General features: G+C 44.1%; 1 protein-coding gene across 2 annotated transcripts in view; it reads right to left on the reverse strand.

Annotated features, from left to right (window-relative positions):
• Positions 1-15,355, reverse strand: part of WBP1L (WW domain binding protein 1 like) — a 97,524-nt gene that overhangs the window by 26,479 nt on the left and 55,690 nt on the right. The window contains exon 1 of one of the 2 annotated variants that reach the window (XM_074999248.1): positions 14,066-14,241. The exons of the other annotated variant lie outside the window; for it this stretch is intronic. Coding sequence (XP_074855349.1) covers positions 14,066-14,092 — 27 coding nt within the window. The 5' untranslated portion in view covers positions 14,093-14,241. Of the gene's footprint in view, positions 1-14,065; positions 14,242-15,355 lie in introns of those variants that run through there. 2 annotated transcript variants of the gene reach the window in all.

The raw sequence follows: 15,355 nt of genomic DNA on the forward strand, positions 1-15,355 counted from the left end.
TGCAGAACGTGCATTCTGCTGGGGAAAAAAATCCACCCCCACAACTTACACTAGTTTCCAGGTGCGATTCAAGGAGCTGTCTCTCCCCTCCAAAGCCCAGGGTACTTTGGGTTCTAGCTGTACTACAGACCAACTCTTTTGTAGGCTATTCTCCAAGAGCTAAGATTACATGGGATACATGAGCAGGGAAATTGCTCAGGGCCCACCCAGGGGACCCTGCATGACAGGACTTGGACTTCAGCACTAAGCAGCAGGGCCAGAGCTCCAGCTTCAGAAACAATCCAGAAATCCAACGTGTGAGCAGGTAAGGGAGGCAAAGTGGGGGCCCACTCTTTCATTTCTTTCTCCTGGGCCCCAGCACGTCTAATGCCACCCTTGAGTATGAATTGTTTAAAAGGCCACCAAAACGTGATGTGTTTCCAGCGGAGAGCCCTCAAGCTGCGCTCGCAGTGAGATCCTCCATCCCTTGGGTACAACAGAGCCAGAACAGTAAAGATGGACATGCTGAAAGGCCTGTCTATCGCTCAGACTTTTTCTGAGTTTGAGCTGGCAGAGTCTGAAGATTCTTTTTGTATTATTTGGACATGTTAATCTGGATTATTTTTGCCTAACACCAATAGTACGTATAATACACAATATATAAATAAAAGTAAAATTGGCTATTTTGGTTCATTTCCCCATAAATGATAAAACCCACTGCACTGCTGACAATCCCACAAGTAACAGAGACAGTGCTACACTAGTTTTATTTACACCTTGCACAAAGAGTGATTTAAAATTTTATAAGACACTACTTTCAAACCTGTATTCGTATTGAGACCGCTTAACAAACAAACACTCCTTGTAACACCCATCTGGGGAACCTGAGACAGCACCCTCAAGAACTTTGTTTAAAACCACAGAAAACACAATCATCTGTGATGGGTTTAGGAATCAAAATCCTTGCTCTTAGTTCTTCACTCACACCTGTGTTGAAGGTAGGTCAACTCTGAGATTAAAACTACTTAATGTCGCTAACCTTCACATATCTGCTCCTGAACTGTCAGTCACAGATGAGCACTAAATAAGATTATATTGTATAAAGCTATAGAATTAAAGAGACAAGGTAAGTGATTCATTAGACCTAGTTCTGCTGGTGAGAGAGAGTAGCAGGCATCCTTCAGTCTGCATAGACTATGGATCGCGCCCTTTAAAGTTTCAATTGAGGACTTCATTTACAGCGTCTGCTGTGACTATAAAGACCCACACGAGAGTGACAAGCTTTTGAACTTCTGCAGAAGTCTTCTTCAGTTCTGGAAAAAGTACTCAGAGCACTGCTAAATACAAGGTGTTAACGCATGCTGCAAGACACACATTAGAACTCAAGATAGATCACCCCTCAGCAAACACTTTAAAACTGTTAAGGGATGATGCCCAAACCAACAGATGCTGTCTTGAGCTCTGCCCACCTGGTTTGGATCAGAATGACCACAGGCTGTGAACAAAGAAAAACTCTTACAGGGTTTAAAACCCATGAAGGAATATGTATACAACACAGTGGCACTAGCAAGGTTAGCGGGAGCTGCAAAGCTCAGTTGAGGCACTTGGAGGGTAAACCAGGCCCAAATGAAGAGGAAGCACAGCTGGGGGAGGAGCTGAGTCAGGAGCATAATGGGAAGATGATTAGATAAGGGGGCTGGCAGAGACAGGGGAAAATAATGCTGCACTCCCGCTTCACCTGCTTGAGAGGGAAGGAAAGGCCCAGAGAAATGCAGATGTAAGGAGGGGCTGTGGGAGCCCACCATGGCTGCTTGCCACTGGAACCCACAGGAAAGAGAGGACTACGGCTCCCCTCAGTGACCAGTGGGGAAAAATGGTGCAGCTGTCCTGATACAAGGGGCAGAACTGGTGGATTGGGAGCCAGTAAATAACTGCTGGGAGGACCTGCTCTGTACAAGAGCAAAGTACAACCAGGCAAGGAAGGGATGAAGAGGCTGCAGAGGACTGAGTTCAGGTAGGGGCAGAGACCATCAGAAAAGGGACTAAGGCAAAGCTAGCCATGAAACCACTACTCCAACATCTTCTGACAAGACTCAGAGAATGTATAAGAAATCTGAGTTTACACCAGTGTTCCCTGTAAGCCGAGCCAGGAGAGATTCAAACACTGCCCAGCTGATTAGCAAACACCCACTGACAGCAGTATGAGATTTTGCCAGTAGTGCAAACCCCCATATACCTCAGTGCACATAACATTTATTCTGAACGTGGATGGGCAAAATTAGAAGGAACACCGTTTTGCATTCCCTCCCCTTTCTAAACACAAAACACACAAATCAACAGGAGTAATTTCATATGCTGAGCAATGGCTACCAAGTCTGCAGCTACCACCTCTGATTTTCCACTCTCTTGATGCACTATCCATTGACGTAGAACACTGTACAAAGAAAGCTCATCAACATATGGCATTTGCTCCCAAAATCATACTTTGGCGCTAGCTGCTACTGAGTTAAAGCGATTCATGAATCGCTCTGAAATCCACGAATGCACAAAAACTTCTGGCTGCCCTCCAGTTTCATTGTGGTTTCACAGATCTCAGGAAAGACAGCAAGTACATTAATTATGGCCACATTCTTTTCTCAGTATGAAAATCTCATTGGCTGTGGTCTCCAGTCCCTAGCTGCTGCGAGAAACACAGAAATGTAGAACTGGAAGGGACCTCAATAAAGCATCTCCTGCACTGAGGCAAGACTAAGAATTATTGAAACAATCCCCAACAGCTGTTCATCTAATTTCTTCTTAAAATTTCCAAAAGTGGAAATTCCACACCATCTTTAGTTAATTTATTCTAGGATTTAGCTACCCATAGAATTTCCAAGTTTTTCCGGATGTCTAACCTGTGTCTACTTGGATGAAATTTATATCCATTACTTCTTGTCCTGTTGCCAATGGGGATACTCTTTACATACCTAAGACTGTTTTCAGGACCTTTCTCAGCCTTCTCTCCTTCAAGCTAAACAGATCCATTTGTTTCAGTGTTTAGTCACAGATCGTGTTTTCAGACTTTTAATAATGTGTTGTGCTTCCCCTAATCTTCTCTAATCTTTCTCCAATTTGTCCACAATGTTCCCAAAGTGTGGTGCTCAGAAGTGGACATAATATTGCATTTGAGGCCTGATCAACACAAGGGTTGCACAGAAGAATTTTTTTTCCATGTCTTGCTTGTAACACTCCTGGTAATACATTCCCAGAATGATAAAACAAAACAGTAGTCATGTACCACTTTAACGACTAAGAGAATGATTTATCAGGTGATGAGCTTTCAAGGCACAGACCCACTTCTCCAGATCGATATAATTTGCATCTGAAGAAGTGGGTCTGTGCCATGAAAGTTCAGCACCTAATAAATCATTTTGTTAGTCTTTAAAGTGCTACATGACTGCTGTTTTGTTTTGGTAGAATACAGACTAACACGGTTCCCTCTCTGTTACTATCCCAGAATGATATTCACCTTTTTTGCAACAGTATTACACTGTTGATTCAGATTGCAATCCACTATAACCCCCCAGAACACTCCTTCCTAAGCAGTCATTTCTCTTTTTGTATCCCCACAGTTGAGTACTCCTAAGTGCAGTACTTGGCACTTTGCCTCCCAAGTTATTACAGTATCTGCAAACTTCCTTAGTGTACTCTGCATACTGTTATCCAAAGCATTTATGAAGATGCTGAACAGTCTCCTAGAGGACTGCAATCTTGGTGTCCCTTCCAGCAGTTGTGCACCTGACTATGTACTTGGTTCATTTAGTATGTATGTATTTGCCTAGTTTCTTTATGAAAAAAGAAAAGTCATGTGAAGTAGAGATGCAACATTTACTCATTGTCCCCATGTGTAAGGCCTGATATGCTGTCAGAGAGGGATATTAGATTGGAGATACACATACACACCTGGCAGAACTGGAAGGGACATCAGGAGGTCATTGAGTCCAGACCCCTGCTCTCTTAGCAGCACCATCCCTCCCCCCCATATCTATTTGTGCCAGATCCCTAAATGGCTCCCTCAAGGACTGAACTCACAACCCTGAGTTGAGCTAGTGAATGCTCAACCCACTAAGCTATCCCTCCCACCCTAAATAGTCGTCCTAGATCCTCAAATGACCCCTTCAAAGACTAAGCTTACAACTCAGGCATCATGAGGCCAATGCTCAAACCCCTGAGCTATCCCTCCCCCCCAGACTGATTTGACGTGCTTTGCTCTCGACAAACCCACATTGACTCTTTAATTATCGTCATATTATTTTGCAGAGGGTGCTCACAAACTAATTATTTGCTCCATTACCTTTACAAGTATCAAAGTTAAGCTGACAGCACTAAGTCCTTACGTTGTCTTTAGTCCCATTCTTTATTCGCACCAGTTCTCTGGGATCTCTCCCATCAGCCCCAAGTTCACTGTCCAACGACAGTGTCATTTTATTGTGTTATTCTAATTCAGACTAATTTTCCTCCTCTGGTCTCACCAAACTACCCAAAATCAAAGTACCCATGCTCACTTTACAAGTTTCACTCTGCACCTTTGGGGATGGTCTTCATCATATAGCACGGGTCTACATTCGAGTAACAAATTACAACTGAGAGATATGGCAATCTCCCGAAATGTCCTAAGCAGAGCTTATTGAATTAAGCTCAAGTATGTTTTGACTCAACCGGGCTGAATGAATGGTTTTTGTATTACTGCAGGCCAGGACTGTATGCAACTTCTAATAGTATGTCTACGCAGCAGTGTTATTTCAGAATAAGCTATTTTGGAAAATCTCTTCCGGAATGGCTAATTTTGAAAAAGCGTGTCTACACACAAACTGTTTATCAAGACAGCGCTCAGCCACTTCAAAATAGAGTGCCCACACTAATTGGATGCTCAATTGCATATAAGATCACCCTCTGAGTAGAGCTGAAGGCCCCCTCTTTTGAAAAAACTCCTATTCCCTGTCAATACAAACCCATTTCCAAAATATCTATTTCCCAATAGAATCTATTTCCTGTAGAAGGAGGTTTACAGAACTCAAACTAACCCATCTGCTGTTTCAAGATAGGAGTTTTGCTGCACAGGTGCTCGCAAAGTTCTCTCAGAAAAAGCAGCCGTCATTCCAAAATAACTTTGCTGTGCAGATGCACCCTAAGAGAGGAATGGAGATGGGAATTTTGCAAAAATTTCTGAGCTTCGAAGAAGCATATCAAACAATGTGCTAAACATTGGGACCTCTGGGGCAAAACCGTGTCAGGTAGTTTGCTGGGAATCCTTAGCAGGAGGTAGATGCAAATTCCCTTTGCCTTCCCAACCCAATTCTGCAAAAATCCAGCCTTTTGAGTCTACAACTTGAGAAGAGTTTCTCAGCTCAAAGGCCCAAGCTGGACAAAGGAAAGATGAATCCATTCACAGCTATGCTAGTTTGGAGCTAAGGCTGTTTTGAACCTGCAGCTAGACAAGAGAGTGAAGGAATATCTTTCATTGGACCAACTTCTGTTAGTGGATGGGACAACACACTGCAGTGAATTGGTTACCACAGAAAACTCCCTTGGCAGGGACTGACAGACTTGAGTCTTACCAGAGCCCTTGTTGGAATGAGCTCTGATACACTTAATAGCTTGCTTGTTAATATTTTCAGTGTTGTTAATGGGTTTTTCTGTAGTCCTTTCACTTTAAAAACACGTGGTGGTTGATCTTGGGCTGCCTGGTAACTTGTAACTAAAGCTTTGTGTTTGTCACAGAGCCCACGGATTCCAGGACTTTCTGTAGTGGTTGATGCGCCTGGCTGGAAGGCCAGCTGATCAGCTTGGGCAACTGCAGCCCCCCTGCTCTGCAGGAGCTTGGATGGGGGCATGGGAGGGAGAGAGAGCCTAAGGGCTAAGGTGCAGAGCTGTGCTTACCTGAAGGGCTCAGCTCCTAGCTCCACAGGCTGACTCTGCAGCTCCCCTTAACCACGGTTCTCAGCCACAGCGAGCTGCAAAACCAGCACTTTGGAGGAGTGAGGGTGGCATGTGGATGATCTAGGGTTGCCATTTCCCAGGAGATGGGTATGGAGCCTACCGCAGACACACCGACCCTCCCCTCACACACAAGTGTCTTCCCACCCACCACTGCCACTCTCCCCTAGCACCATCACCCTCTCCCCCCGCCCCCGTCTGGGTCAGGGGTACATAGTAAAAAACACTGACAGGTCCTAGGCCATGAATTTGTGGGAACTGCCTGTGACCTGTTCACGACTTTCACTAAAAATAATTGTACTGAATCTTTGTCTTACCTCACAAGTGCTGATAGTTATGCTGTTTGTAAGCCTTCAAAGAGAAAGCAATTCTCGGCCACTAGTTTCAACAGTCAAGATTGCTGGGAAATACCACACTTCAAGCTGGGGACTGAGCAGTCTGTAAAAACTGGTGAGGAGGGAGAGAGAGAGCGCGAGCTCTCTACCCAGGAGAAGTATTGTCTGAGAGGCATGGAATCTGGCATGGATGCCTGCCAAGTCCAAGGAGGGAAAACAGGCCCAGTGGTGCTCAACTTGACATACAAATGGGTGAAAAAAGGGGGACTGCACTACAGAGGCCATATTCATGAGCCACTACTAGGGCTCATCTACACTAGCCCCCTCCTTCGAAGGAGGCGTGTAAACGAGCCAGATCAGTGAAAAGCCATAAGGTGCTGCGCTGCATATGCGGTGCCTCATTAGCATCATTCCTGCGGCCTGAATGTCGAAGTTGCTAACTTTGAAGTGGCGGCGGCAAGCGGTCTAGTCACGGGCACTTCAAAAGTACTCGCGCAACGTCCAAGTTCCCTTACTGCCAAACGTTTTATAAAATATATAGTGAGAGTTGATTGTGAACTGATCACATTCAAAATGTGTCTGTCCATTTTCTGACAGTGCTCAGATTTACTTCTTCAACTCTAAAGGCTCATCTACACTAGCCCCCTCCTCGCCACTGCTTCAAAGTTAGCAACTTCCAAGTTTGTGCGGTGGGAATTATGCTAATGAGGTGCTGCATATGCCACGCAGCACCTCATTGCTATTCACCGATCTGGCTCGTTTACAAGCCCCATTCCAAGGAGGGGGCTAGTGTAGACGAGCCCTTAGAGTTAAGGAAGTAAATCTGAGCACCATCAGAAAAAGGACAAATTTTGAATGTGATCAATTCACAATCAACTCACCATACGTTTTATAAACTCCCAACAGTAAGAAAGGGCAGAATGGTTGCCTGCTGACATGTGAAAAGTAGCCAACAATCATCAACCCGAAAAACTAAAGACCAAATCCAGCACATGCAAGTTTATGTCTTGATTTTATTAAGTTTCACACAGACTGTAACTAGCCCTGGCTAGTTCTGTCCAACATCAATACCTTGTGACAGAGTAGGCAGAAGTAAACCGATGCGTAGGATCAAATACTGAGGACTTGGGTGGCTGCGAGTTAAACTAGCTTTTTACCACTGACTTTAGCAGAAATGCTAAATCAGGTGAGAACTGCCGCTGCATTTAGTGGTTCATCGCTGCCCGCAGTTGTACACATCATAAATCCATTTTATAAATCGATCCTGCTCAAGATAATCTCAGACATGTAAGATGGTACCCCTCCACGGGCAACCCTTGCTCCAGACCCAGAACTGTGCAGGGGAGACCCACATACTTTCAGGGCAACAGAAGCCTGATAGTTCCTTCTTTGTCCCCACATGGGGTGCTGGAGGAGAACTGCACAGGACAAGGAGCCAGCCAGGGAGACACTAGCTGGTAGGAGCCAGGGTGGCTAAGCAGACACCACTGCGCATTCCAGTCACAACTGGAGGTTCTCAGACTTCCTCTGCCCTGTGCTGATCACCCGTCTGTTCCAACTTGCACCCGGCTTCCTCTTTACAGTCTCTTTAGTTTCCCTCCACAATCACCCTCTTCTACCTTCTTCTCCCCTGCCATATGCTCCTCCCCCCTCACTACCATTTCCATGTAGGGGATCTATCAAACGTACCCCCACGCCCCCCAGAAATCCTGGAACTAACACAGTTTGCTGAAATCACATTGTCTCCTCAGCTCCTGTAATATATACTCCAGAGATGGAAAAAAAGATGATGCGATGTGTATTTGTGCATGTGTGTGTGCACTTTTATTCAAGTAGTTTTCCAGAGGGACACTGGTGGCCTGTACTTAAGTACAGCCCCAAAAGCAGCAGTACATTTACTCGAGTAACTTTTGAGGTACTTTTCCCATCACTGATACACTCCTTCCCCCAGGCTGCATCTGTCTTGTCTATTGCGAGTATTAACTCTTTGGGGACAAAGGACCATCTACTACTCAGGGGGAGTGAGTGAGTGAGTGAGTGTGGTGCCCAGCACAATGAGGTCCTCCCAGTCTGAGATGCCCCTTAGGCAGCATTTTAACAAACATGCTTAATGACAAAAACCAGTTAGCAACGCAGGTCAGAACTGAGGTGACTTGGCAAAGCCATAAAAAACTCTGTATGAGCAGAGGTGATGCAACTCAGGACTACGTTACGTTGGTGCAACTGCGTGCGACACAAGATTAATCCGGCAATTACTCCTGCAGGTCAGGATTGAGGCACAATTGTGAGAACTATCATTAGAGAGCTTCATTCCTATCAGCACTAAATTCATAGGACACATGGAAAAATTAACATACTTGTTGGCAAAGTCATGATACTTAGATGCATTATTTGACTAGGGAGGAGTTGGGTAAAGGTGCAAACGGTGATAGTTATGTAACAGTAGCTACTGGAATCTCTGGATATTGATCACACAGGCAGTACCTCTTGTGACCCTGCCCCAATGCACGAGACTGGCCCCAGGAAATAAGGAGAAGTCTTATCAACTCCCCTCTAGGCTACACCTCTACTAGAAATAACAGGTTAAGTTTTACCTTTGTGACAAAAATGTGAGATAAAAAGGAACATTTTGAGACAAGTGAATATCAAAATATTGAAAGGTAATAATTGAAGTATAGAGAAAACATACGTCAAAGCCACTTGCTACTTTGCTAAGGCTAAGAACATTATTTAGCCATCAGGACTATCTGGCCATGATGGACCAAAACTTAGACATCACAGCAGAACCTTAGTGATTTTAAAGAAACCATAATTCATCTGTATGAAGTAACTGGCACACACATTCATTCACTTCTGCGTTTGAGAGAAAGACACAGAATCTTTCCACAGGGTTCACAGTTACCTTAAAAATCATGATGTAAATGTTTACCTAATATTAAAGTCAGTTTCACTTTTCTCTATAAGTTTCACTTTCAGACCGTTAGTATTGCAGTGCTGGGGCTTTAAACATTGCTTGAAAATGTTTACCTAACTTTTTTCCCCTCCTGTGAAGGAGTAGCCTTGCTGTGTCCTGACTTCCCCCCACTGATGCTGTCGTTTCCAGGACAGAGCTACTTAGAGACTTTTAGAATCTTCTTTTAAAAAGTTGACAGTATTTAAATAATTTTAAAATATAATTTTAAATACAACTAATCCAACATTTTATTCGCCCTCCGATTAGAGTCTTTCTATCAGGGATGGGAAACCTACAGCTTATGGGCTCTCTGCTGTAGCAGGGAGGGGCCCTGAGCCTTGTGGGCCTGATCACAACAAGCTGCGGGTCACTCTGCCTAGCAGGAAGCAGATCTGCACACTGCAGGGAAGCACCACCTGCAGGCACTGTCGCTCCTACTGGCTGTAATCCCCAGCCAATGGGAGTGATGGGGGCAGCGGGGTGACGCTTGCAATCCGGAGACATGAAGCCATCTTTGCCACACACACCCCGAGCTGCACTAGGTTAAGTGCCCCTCTCCTGCCTAGACCCCTCATCCCCTGACCCACTCCTATACCCCCTCTCACACCTAGACCTCGAACCCCTGCACCCTCCTTTCCACACAGATCCCACCCTCCAAACCACTCCTGCAGCACCTTATCAATACTCCATGCCCCCTCCCCTAGGGGCCTCCTGTTTGCCACAGATTAGTGTCTCCCCCATCCTGGCCAGCGCCTGTCATGATGCGAGGAGGTCCTGAGGGGTAGCAGGAGAACCAAGGGAGTAGGGTGCTTGTGGGAAAGTGCAGGAAGAGGAGGAGCCAACATGGGAAGAAGCTGAGCTGCGACAAGGCATGGAATGCGGCAGGGCGGAGGCAGAGCTATAGGGGAGCACTCCCCTGGCAGACCAGAGACACAGGCTGATTTTTCCCCAGGTCTCATGCCCCCACCCAAGTCCTGTTTACATGAGTACTAGCTGACAAGGATCTGGAATTTGCAGCCTTTTAGCATAAAAACCAAGTCAACTCAGTCTACACTACGCTCTCCCTCTGCTGCCAAGCCCAGATGAACACAGTGTTGCTGGAAAGCATATACAGAGCTTTTCAGTGGAAACCAGACCTTTGGGACTATTAACCAGCCCTGCTAGCCCAGACAACAACTTAATTGAGCCATAATACATTATACAGCACTGCACAACACCAACATTAGGTCACTAAGGAGCACAAATGCTTGAGAAAACTGGTGCTGCCTTAACCTTGCAACTACTTAAATTCTTCATTGCATTATACATGTCAAGTGGGGGTGGAAAACCCAGGACCTTTTTTGGACAAATAAATACTAATAAAAACAGTCATCTACAGGGATACAGGATAAAAGTTGGATTTCAAACTTATATGCAACGAGGACACAAATGATATTTCCCATAAGCATTCTCATATTGGTTAGGAGTAAAGAGCAAAGAGCTGCAAGATTTGACAGCACAGGCAGAAACTCTACTCACTCCACCTTCTTTACACCAAGATTTTTGACAATGAAAAACTGACATTTTCCTTGCTTGTCAAAAATCTTATGTTCTTATCACAACTGGACAACAGTGGAGAAGGGGACCTTCAGTTCCAGGTTGAATTAAATATTTAAACCTTTTAATAGCTGATAAAATATTAGCTACTCAAAACCAAGATCCTTAGTCTCTCCAAATCTGATCCAAAACCCAGTGAAGTCAATGAAAAGATTTCCAGGGGCTCCAGAGACAGTCCTCCTCTAGTCCCAGGAATGAACTGTATCAAGAATTAAGCCAAGACGCTGCAGTAGCAAATTCTAACAGCAATCAGCCCTCATAAGCTTCAAACACAGAAAAGAGGCCTAAAAAAAATCCATTATTTTTCCTTACTAAGCACTCATCAGACACCAGGCTGTTGATTTTTTCCTGGATTAGATGCTTCTAGCAGACATTTCACATTTGCTGTTTACAGGACTCCTCACTTAAGAAATCTAGCAAGCATTTGATCCTAGTAAGTTTAAACTGCACAAACTGTACTTCACATTTTATTATATGTATTACACAGACATACTATATGCTGTGACCTCACTGGAGCACAAGACAAGTGATTTCAGAACAATATTGAAGGACACTAGCATTGTGTCAAGACAATATAAAATCAGTTTGAGGAATGGGCCTCTTTTTTAAAAAAAAGAGGGGTTGTAACGACCTGTAGCCATTTTGATCTCCATAGCACTTGCTGTAAGTGTCCTGGCCAGAGGTCAAGTGGGGTAATTAATTAAAATTCCCCTTCAGTTTTATTGAACACAAATATTTTTCACTTTGTTTACCAAGAATTGTTCTGCAGTGCCCCCATCATGACTTGGTAAACAGTTGTTCAATTTCATACCACAGGCAGCTACTCCATTTCAGTTGCTTGTGAAGTGATTCCTGCACATTACCTGCATATTTTAGAAAGTTCGTCTGTTCAAGAAGTCTTCCTAAAGATTAAGATTTAGGACCACCAAATTCTGTATACAGCCTCCTCTTACCATAACTTACAGCAACGTAAGGTTTTGGTTGTGCCAGGAAAATGGGATGTGCCTGGAAGGGGATTACTTCTCATAAAAATCAGACAGAAGAAAGACTTTCACCAGGCAGGTGAAAGGAGCTGGCTAAAGAGTGCATCCCCTTCCAGCCCCCCAAGCACCCTTTAAGGGAGGGTGTGGGGAACTGAAGTGCCCCTTAACCTTGTTCACTGTCAGGGATAGAGGCGAAGTGCACAAACTTAACTGAGTTACAGACCTGAACAATGCTGGGTAAATGTGCTAGTCATTTATATATACAGGAAGTTTAACACAAAGCATTTGACCATCATCTGTCACATAGGAACACACAAAACTGAAGGTGATCTTTTCCCCATACATTTGTTTTGTTTTGTATTTTCCCAATACTGCTTTTATCTACAAATGAAGGACAATCAAAATGCACAGAAAACTGTTCTTGAGACACCACCAGCTGTTTCCACTTCCCATTTACACTTCTTGTGTCCTGGAGGTGTGGTTTTTTTGTTTGTTTTTTTTAAATGTATACTGTAAACAGAACAAAGAAAGGAGCAGTCTGTCACAAATACATTTAAATGCTCCATGTTGAGTGAGACAGATCTTCATGCTGAGTAAAAGGGCAGCTCAAGAACTTCTGAACTCTGGTTCTACATGGTATTAAGCTACCATGCAAAAAAGTCTACCCTATTTTGGTGGGGGTAGGAGCAGAACATGGGTTGCATACTTAGAGAAACAGAGGCTACGTCTACACTAGCCCCAAACTTCGAAATGGCCATTTCGAAGTTTACTAATGAAATGCTGAAATGCATATTCAGCGCTTCATTAGCATGCGGGCGGCCGCAGCGCTTCGAAATTGACGTGGCTCCTTTTCGAAAGGACCCCGCCTACTTCGAAGTCCCCTTATTCCCATGAGCAGATAGGAATAAGGGGACTTCGAAGTAGGTGGGGTCCTTTCAAAAAGGAGCCCTGTTGGGACGAGCCGCGCAGCGGCGAGCCACGTCAATTTCAAAGCGCCGTGGCCACCCGCATGCTAATGAAGCGCTGAATATGCATTTCAGCATTTCATTAGTAAACTTCGAAATGGCCATTTGCGTGGCCATTTCGAAATTTGGGGCTAATGTAGACACGGCCAGAGACACACAACTCTGATGCTGCTCTAACCTCAAAAGCTAAACTGACCTTGCAGACTGTTATTAAAAGACTTACTTAAAACCCTTAGTATAATCCTTTAACTATCACATTTTCAGGCAGATTCTATCAGGAGCTGATTTGGTGTGCTCACAAATTATTACAGCAATTATGTTCAACTGCAAAAGGTCAATGGGTTAGAGGTAGATTATTGTGTAAAACTGCTTTAGAATCAGAAAAAAAAATTTAAAAGCCCTAAATTTGGAGAAGAATACACTGGTAGCTGATAATCAAAGCAACACTGTTCATGCAGCAATTTGCTAAAAGTTACATTCTGCTGTAGTTTTAAGAGACAGAAAATATTCAGTTTAAAAAGCCTCACATTTGTCTGGTATTTTATTATTTAACAGCTATAAGAGCACCCCCACTAAGCATTGTATCTATTTACTGCACCTTATAGAAAAGTTGAAGACAGTTTATTTCTATATGGTCATGCCTTCCAGACCCCAGGATTCTCAGAAGCTTAAGAGCAAACAATTGGCAATGTACTCAACTCCTAGTCAGAGAGGGTTAGGGTCAGTGGCTACTGTTTCCTTGTTACATTACCAAATACAAAATTGGCTGTGTCTTATCAAAACACCAACTTTCAAAAGCTATTTAATAAGTCACCAAATCCAGGATGAGTGCCTTGCTAAAACAGACACTGCACCTTAATTCTTTTCTATTTTCTGGTTTCCCTCTTTGGTGAGTTACTGTGCTGTAGGGCAGGACTCTGGAAAATAAATATTTTACATATATTAAAATCCCTCTAACACTGACAGACATTTTAAATCAATGTAAACACATTTCCATCTTAGGGCGTGTGGAAAGTAGCCCTAAAAAAATACCAAGCACAGAAGGCAATGTGAAGGGAAGAAAAATCCCCCTTTGTTGGGAAACAACCAAAAAAAGGTTGTTCTCCTGACCTGGAGTTTTGTTCCTCCCTTTGTTAATCAACAATAAAGTTCTCTAGCAGCAGCAGCAGCAGCAGGACACACACAATTCTCTTCTTGGGAAGCAAGGAAACATTTTCTGAAAAAACACAAGTTCTCCACCGGAGCCGGCAGCAACGAAAGCAACCAGAACTGAATTACCTGTCTCAGACCCAAGAGGAAAGGCATCCTGCATTCTCACCATACACCTTAACGCTTTGGAACAAAAGAGCGTTAAAGCCCCACACCCACCATTTCCTCATCTGATGGGCGCAGGCAAACCTATTTAAACCAGGGCTTCCACGGCTGGGCCTGTTAAGTAAACAGGGTCCCAGGACGCAGCATGCAACTCGCTGGCTCGCCCTCCCTCCCTCCGCCCTTCCCCTTTTCTCCTCCCACACCCGGCGAGACATCTGATGCAGCAGAGCCGGAGAGTTTGCAAAGGGGAAATGACATCAGCTCAGGACTGCAAAAGACTCCAGCCAGCTGCTGATGCACCAGAAAAGGCTCTCTACAAACTTCAGACACAAGGTGTTCAGCCCCACTGTTCTGTGGGGAGAACTTAACTACCTGGGCTCTAAGCAAACGCCCCAATGGAGTAAACACTTGCATTAAAGAACAGCTCTTTGATGAAATTCAGTGAACTTTATAACAACAGCTATCTGGGGGGAGAAAATTAAGTATCTAGTTTGGATGTAGCCTCTTGGAGCAGCACTTGAAGTCTCCACCTGGGGAAGATGCATCAAAACCAGAATTAGCTATCTAAATGCCTCCAGACTAGCAGGATTTGACTGGAGGGAACGGGGCACTAAAGCACACCCCTAGTTTTGCCAACTTCTTTGATTTTTCTTTAAATAGTTCTTAGTGCACTACACATTCACCCACCATGGGAAACAGGATTGGCTCCCCCCCAAGCTTACAAAGAAGTGCTGCAGTCGTGTGAAGGCGCACTATTGCCCCTATATAGTTCCCTACTTCTGGGCATTAACCAGCTCCCCACTTTCAATACCTTGTAAACAAATTTATCTAGTCACCAAGAACGTCCATCTTGTTTATCCTCTCGTAAGCAAACAGTGCAGCAAATTCCACGGCAGTACAGGAGATGACACAGCAGACAATCTAAATTTAAACTGTCTATACCTCCTACTTTAAAAGTTCAGCAACCTTTTTTTTTGTTTGTTTCTCTTAAATTAACACCTGCTGTCATCTGTCATATGCCAAAGCAGAAGACTTACCACTCCTACACGCAGAGGCAGTAACTAAGTAGGCATTCATCTGAAGGGGAACTTCCCTTTTATTTGATATTCTCAGCCTGTTGTCTGCCTCCGATTGAAGATATTTGGGAAAAATGAGAGCAGGAGTTCTTTGTATACAGAAACTTATTAAATCCCTATAAAAATGGTATTTTCCATTTAAACAGTTTAGGGGTTCAAGACAAACTATTTTACAGAG

The sequence above is a fragment of the Carettochelys insculpta genome, chromosome 7, assembly GCF_033958435.1.
Source record: "Carettochelys insculpta isolate YL-2023 chromosome 7, ASM3395843v1, whole genome shotgun sequence".
Taxonomy (NCBI): domain Eukaryota; kingdom Metazoa; phylum Chordata; order Testudines; family Carettochelyidae; genus Carettochelys; species Carettochelys insculpta.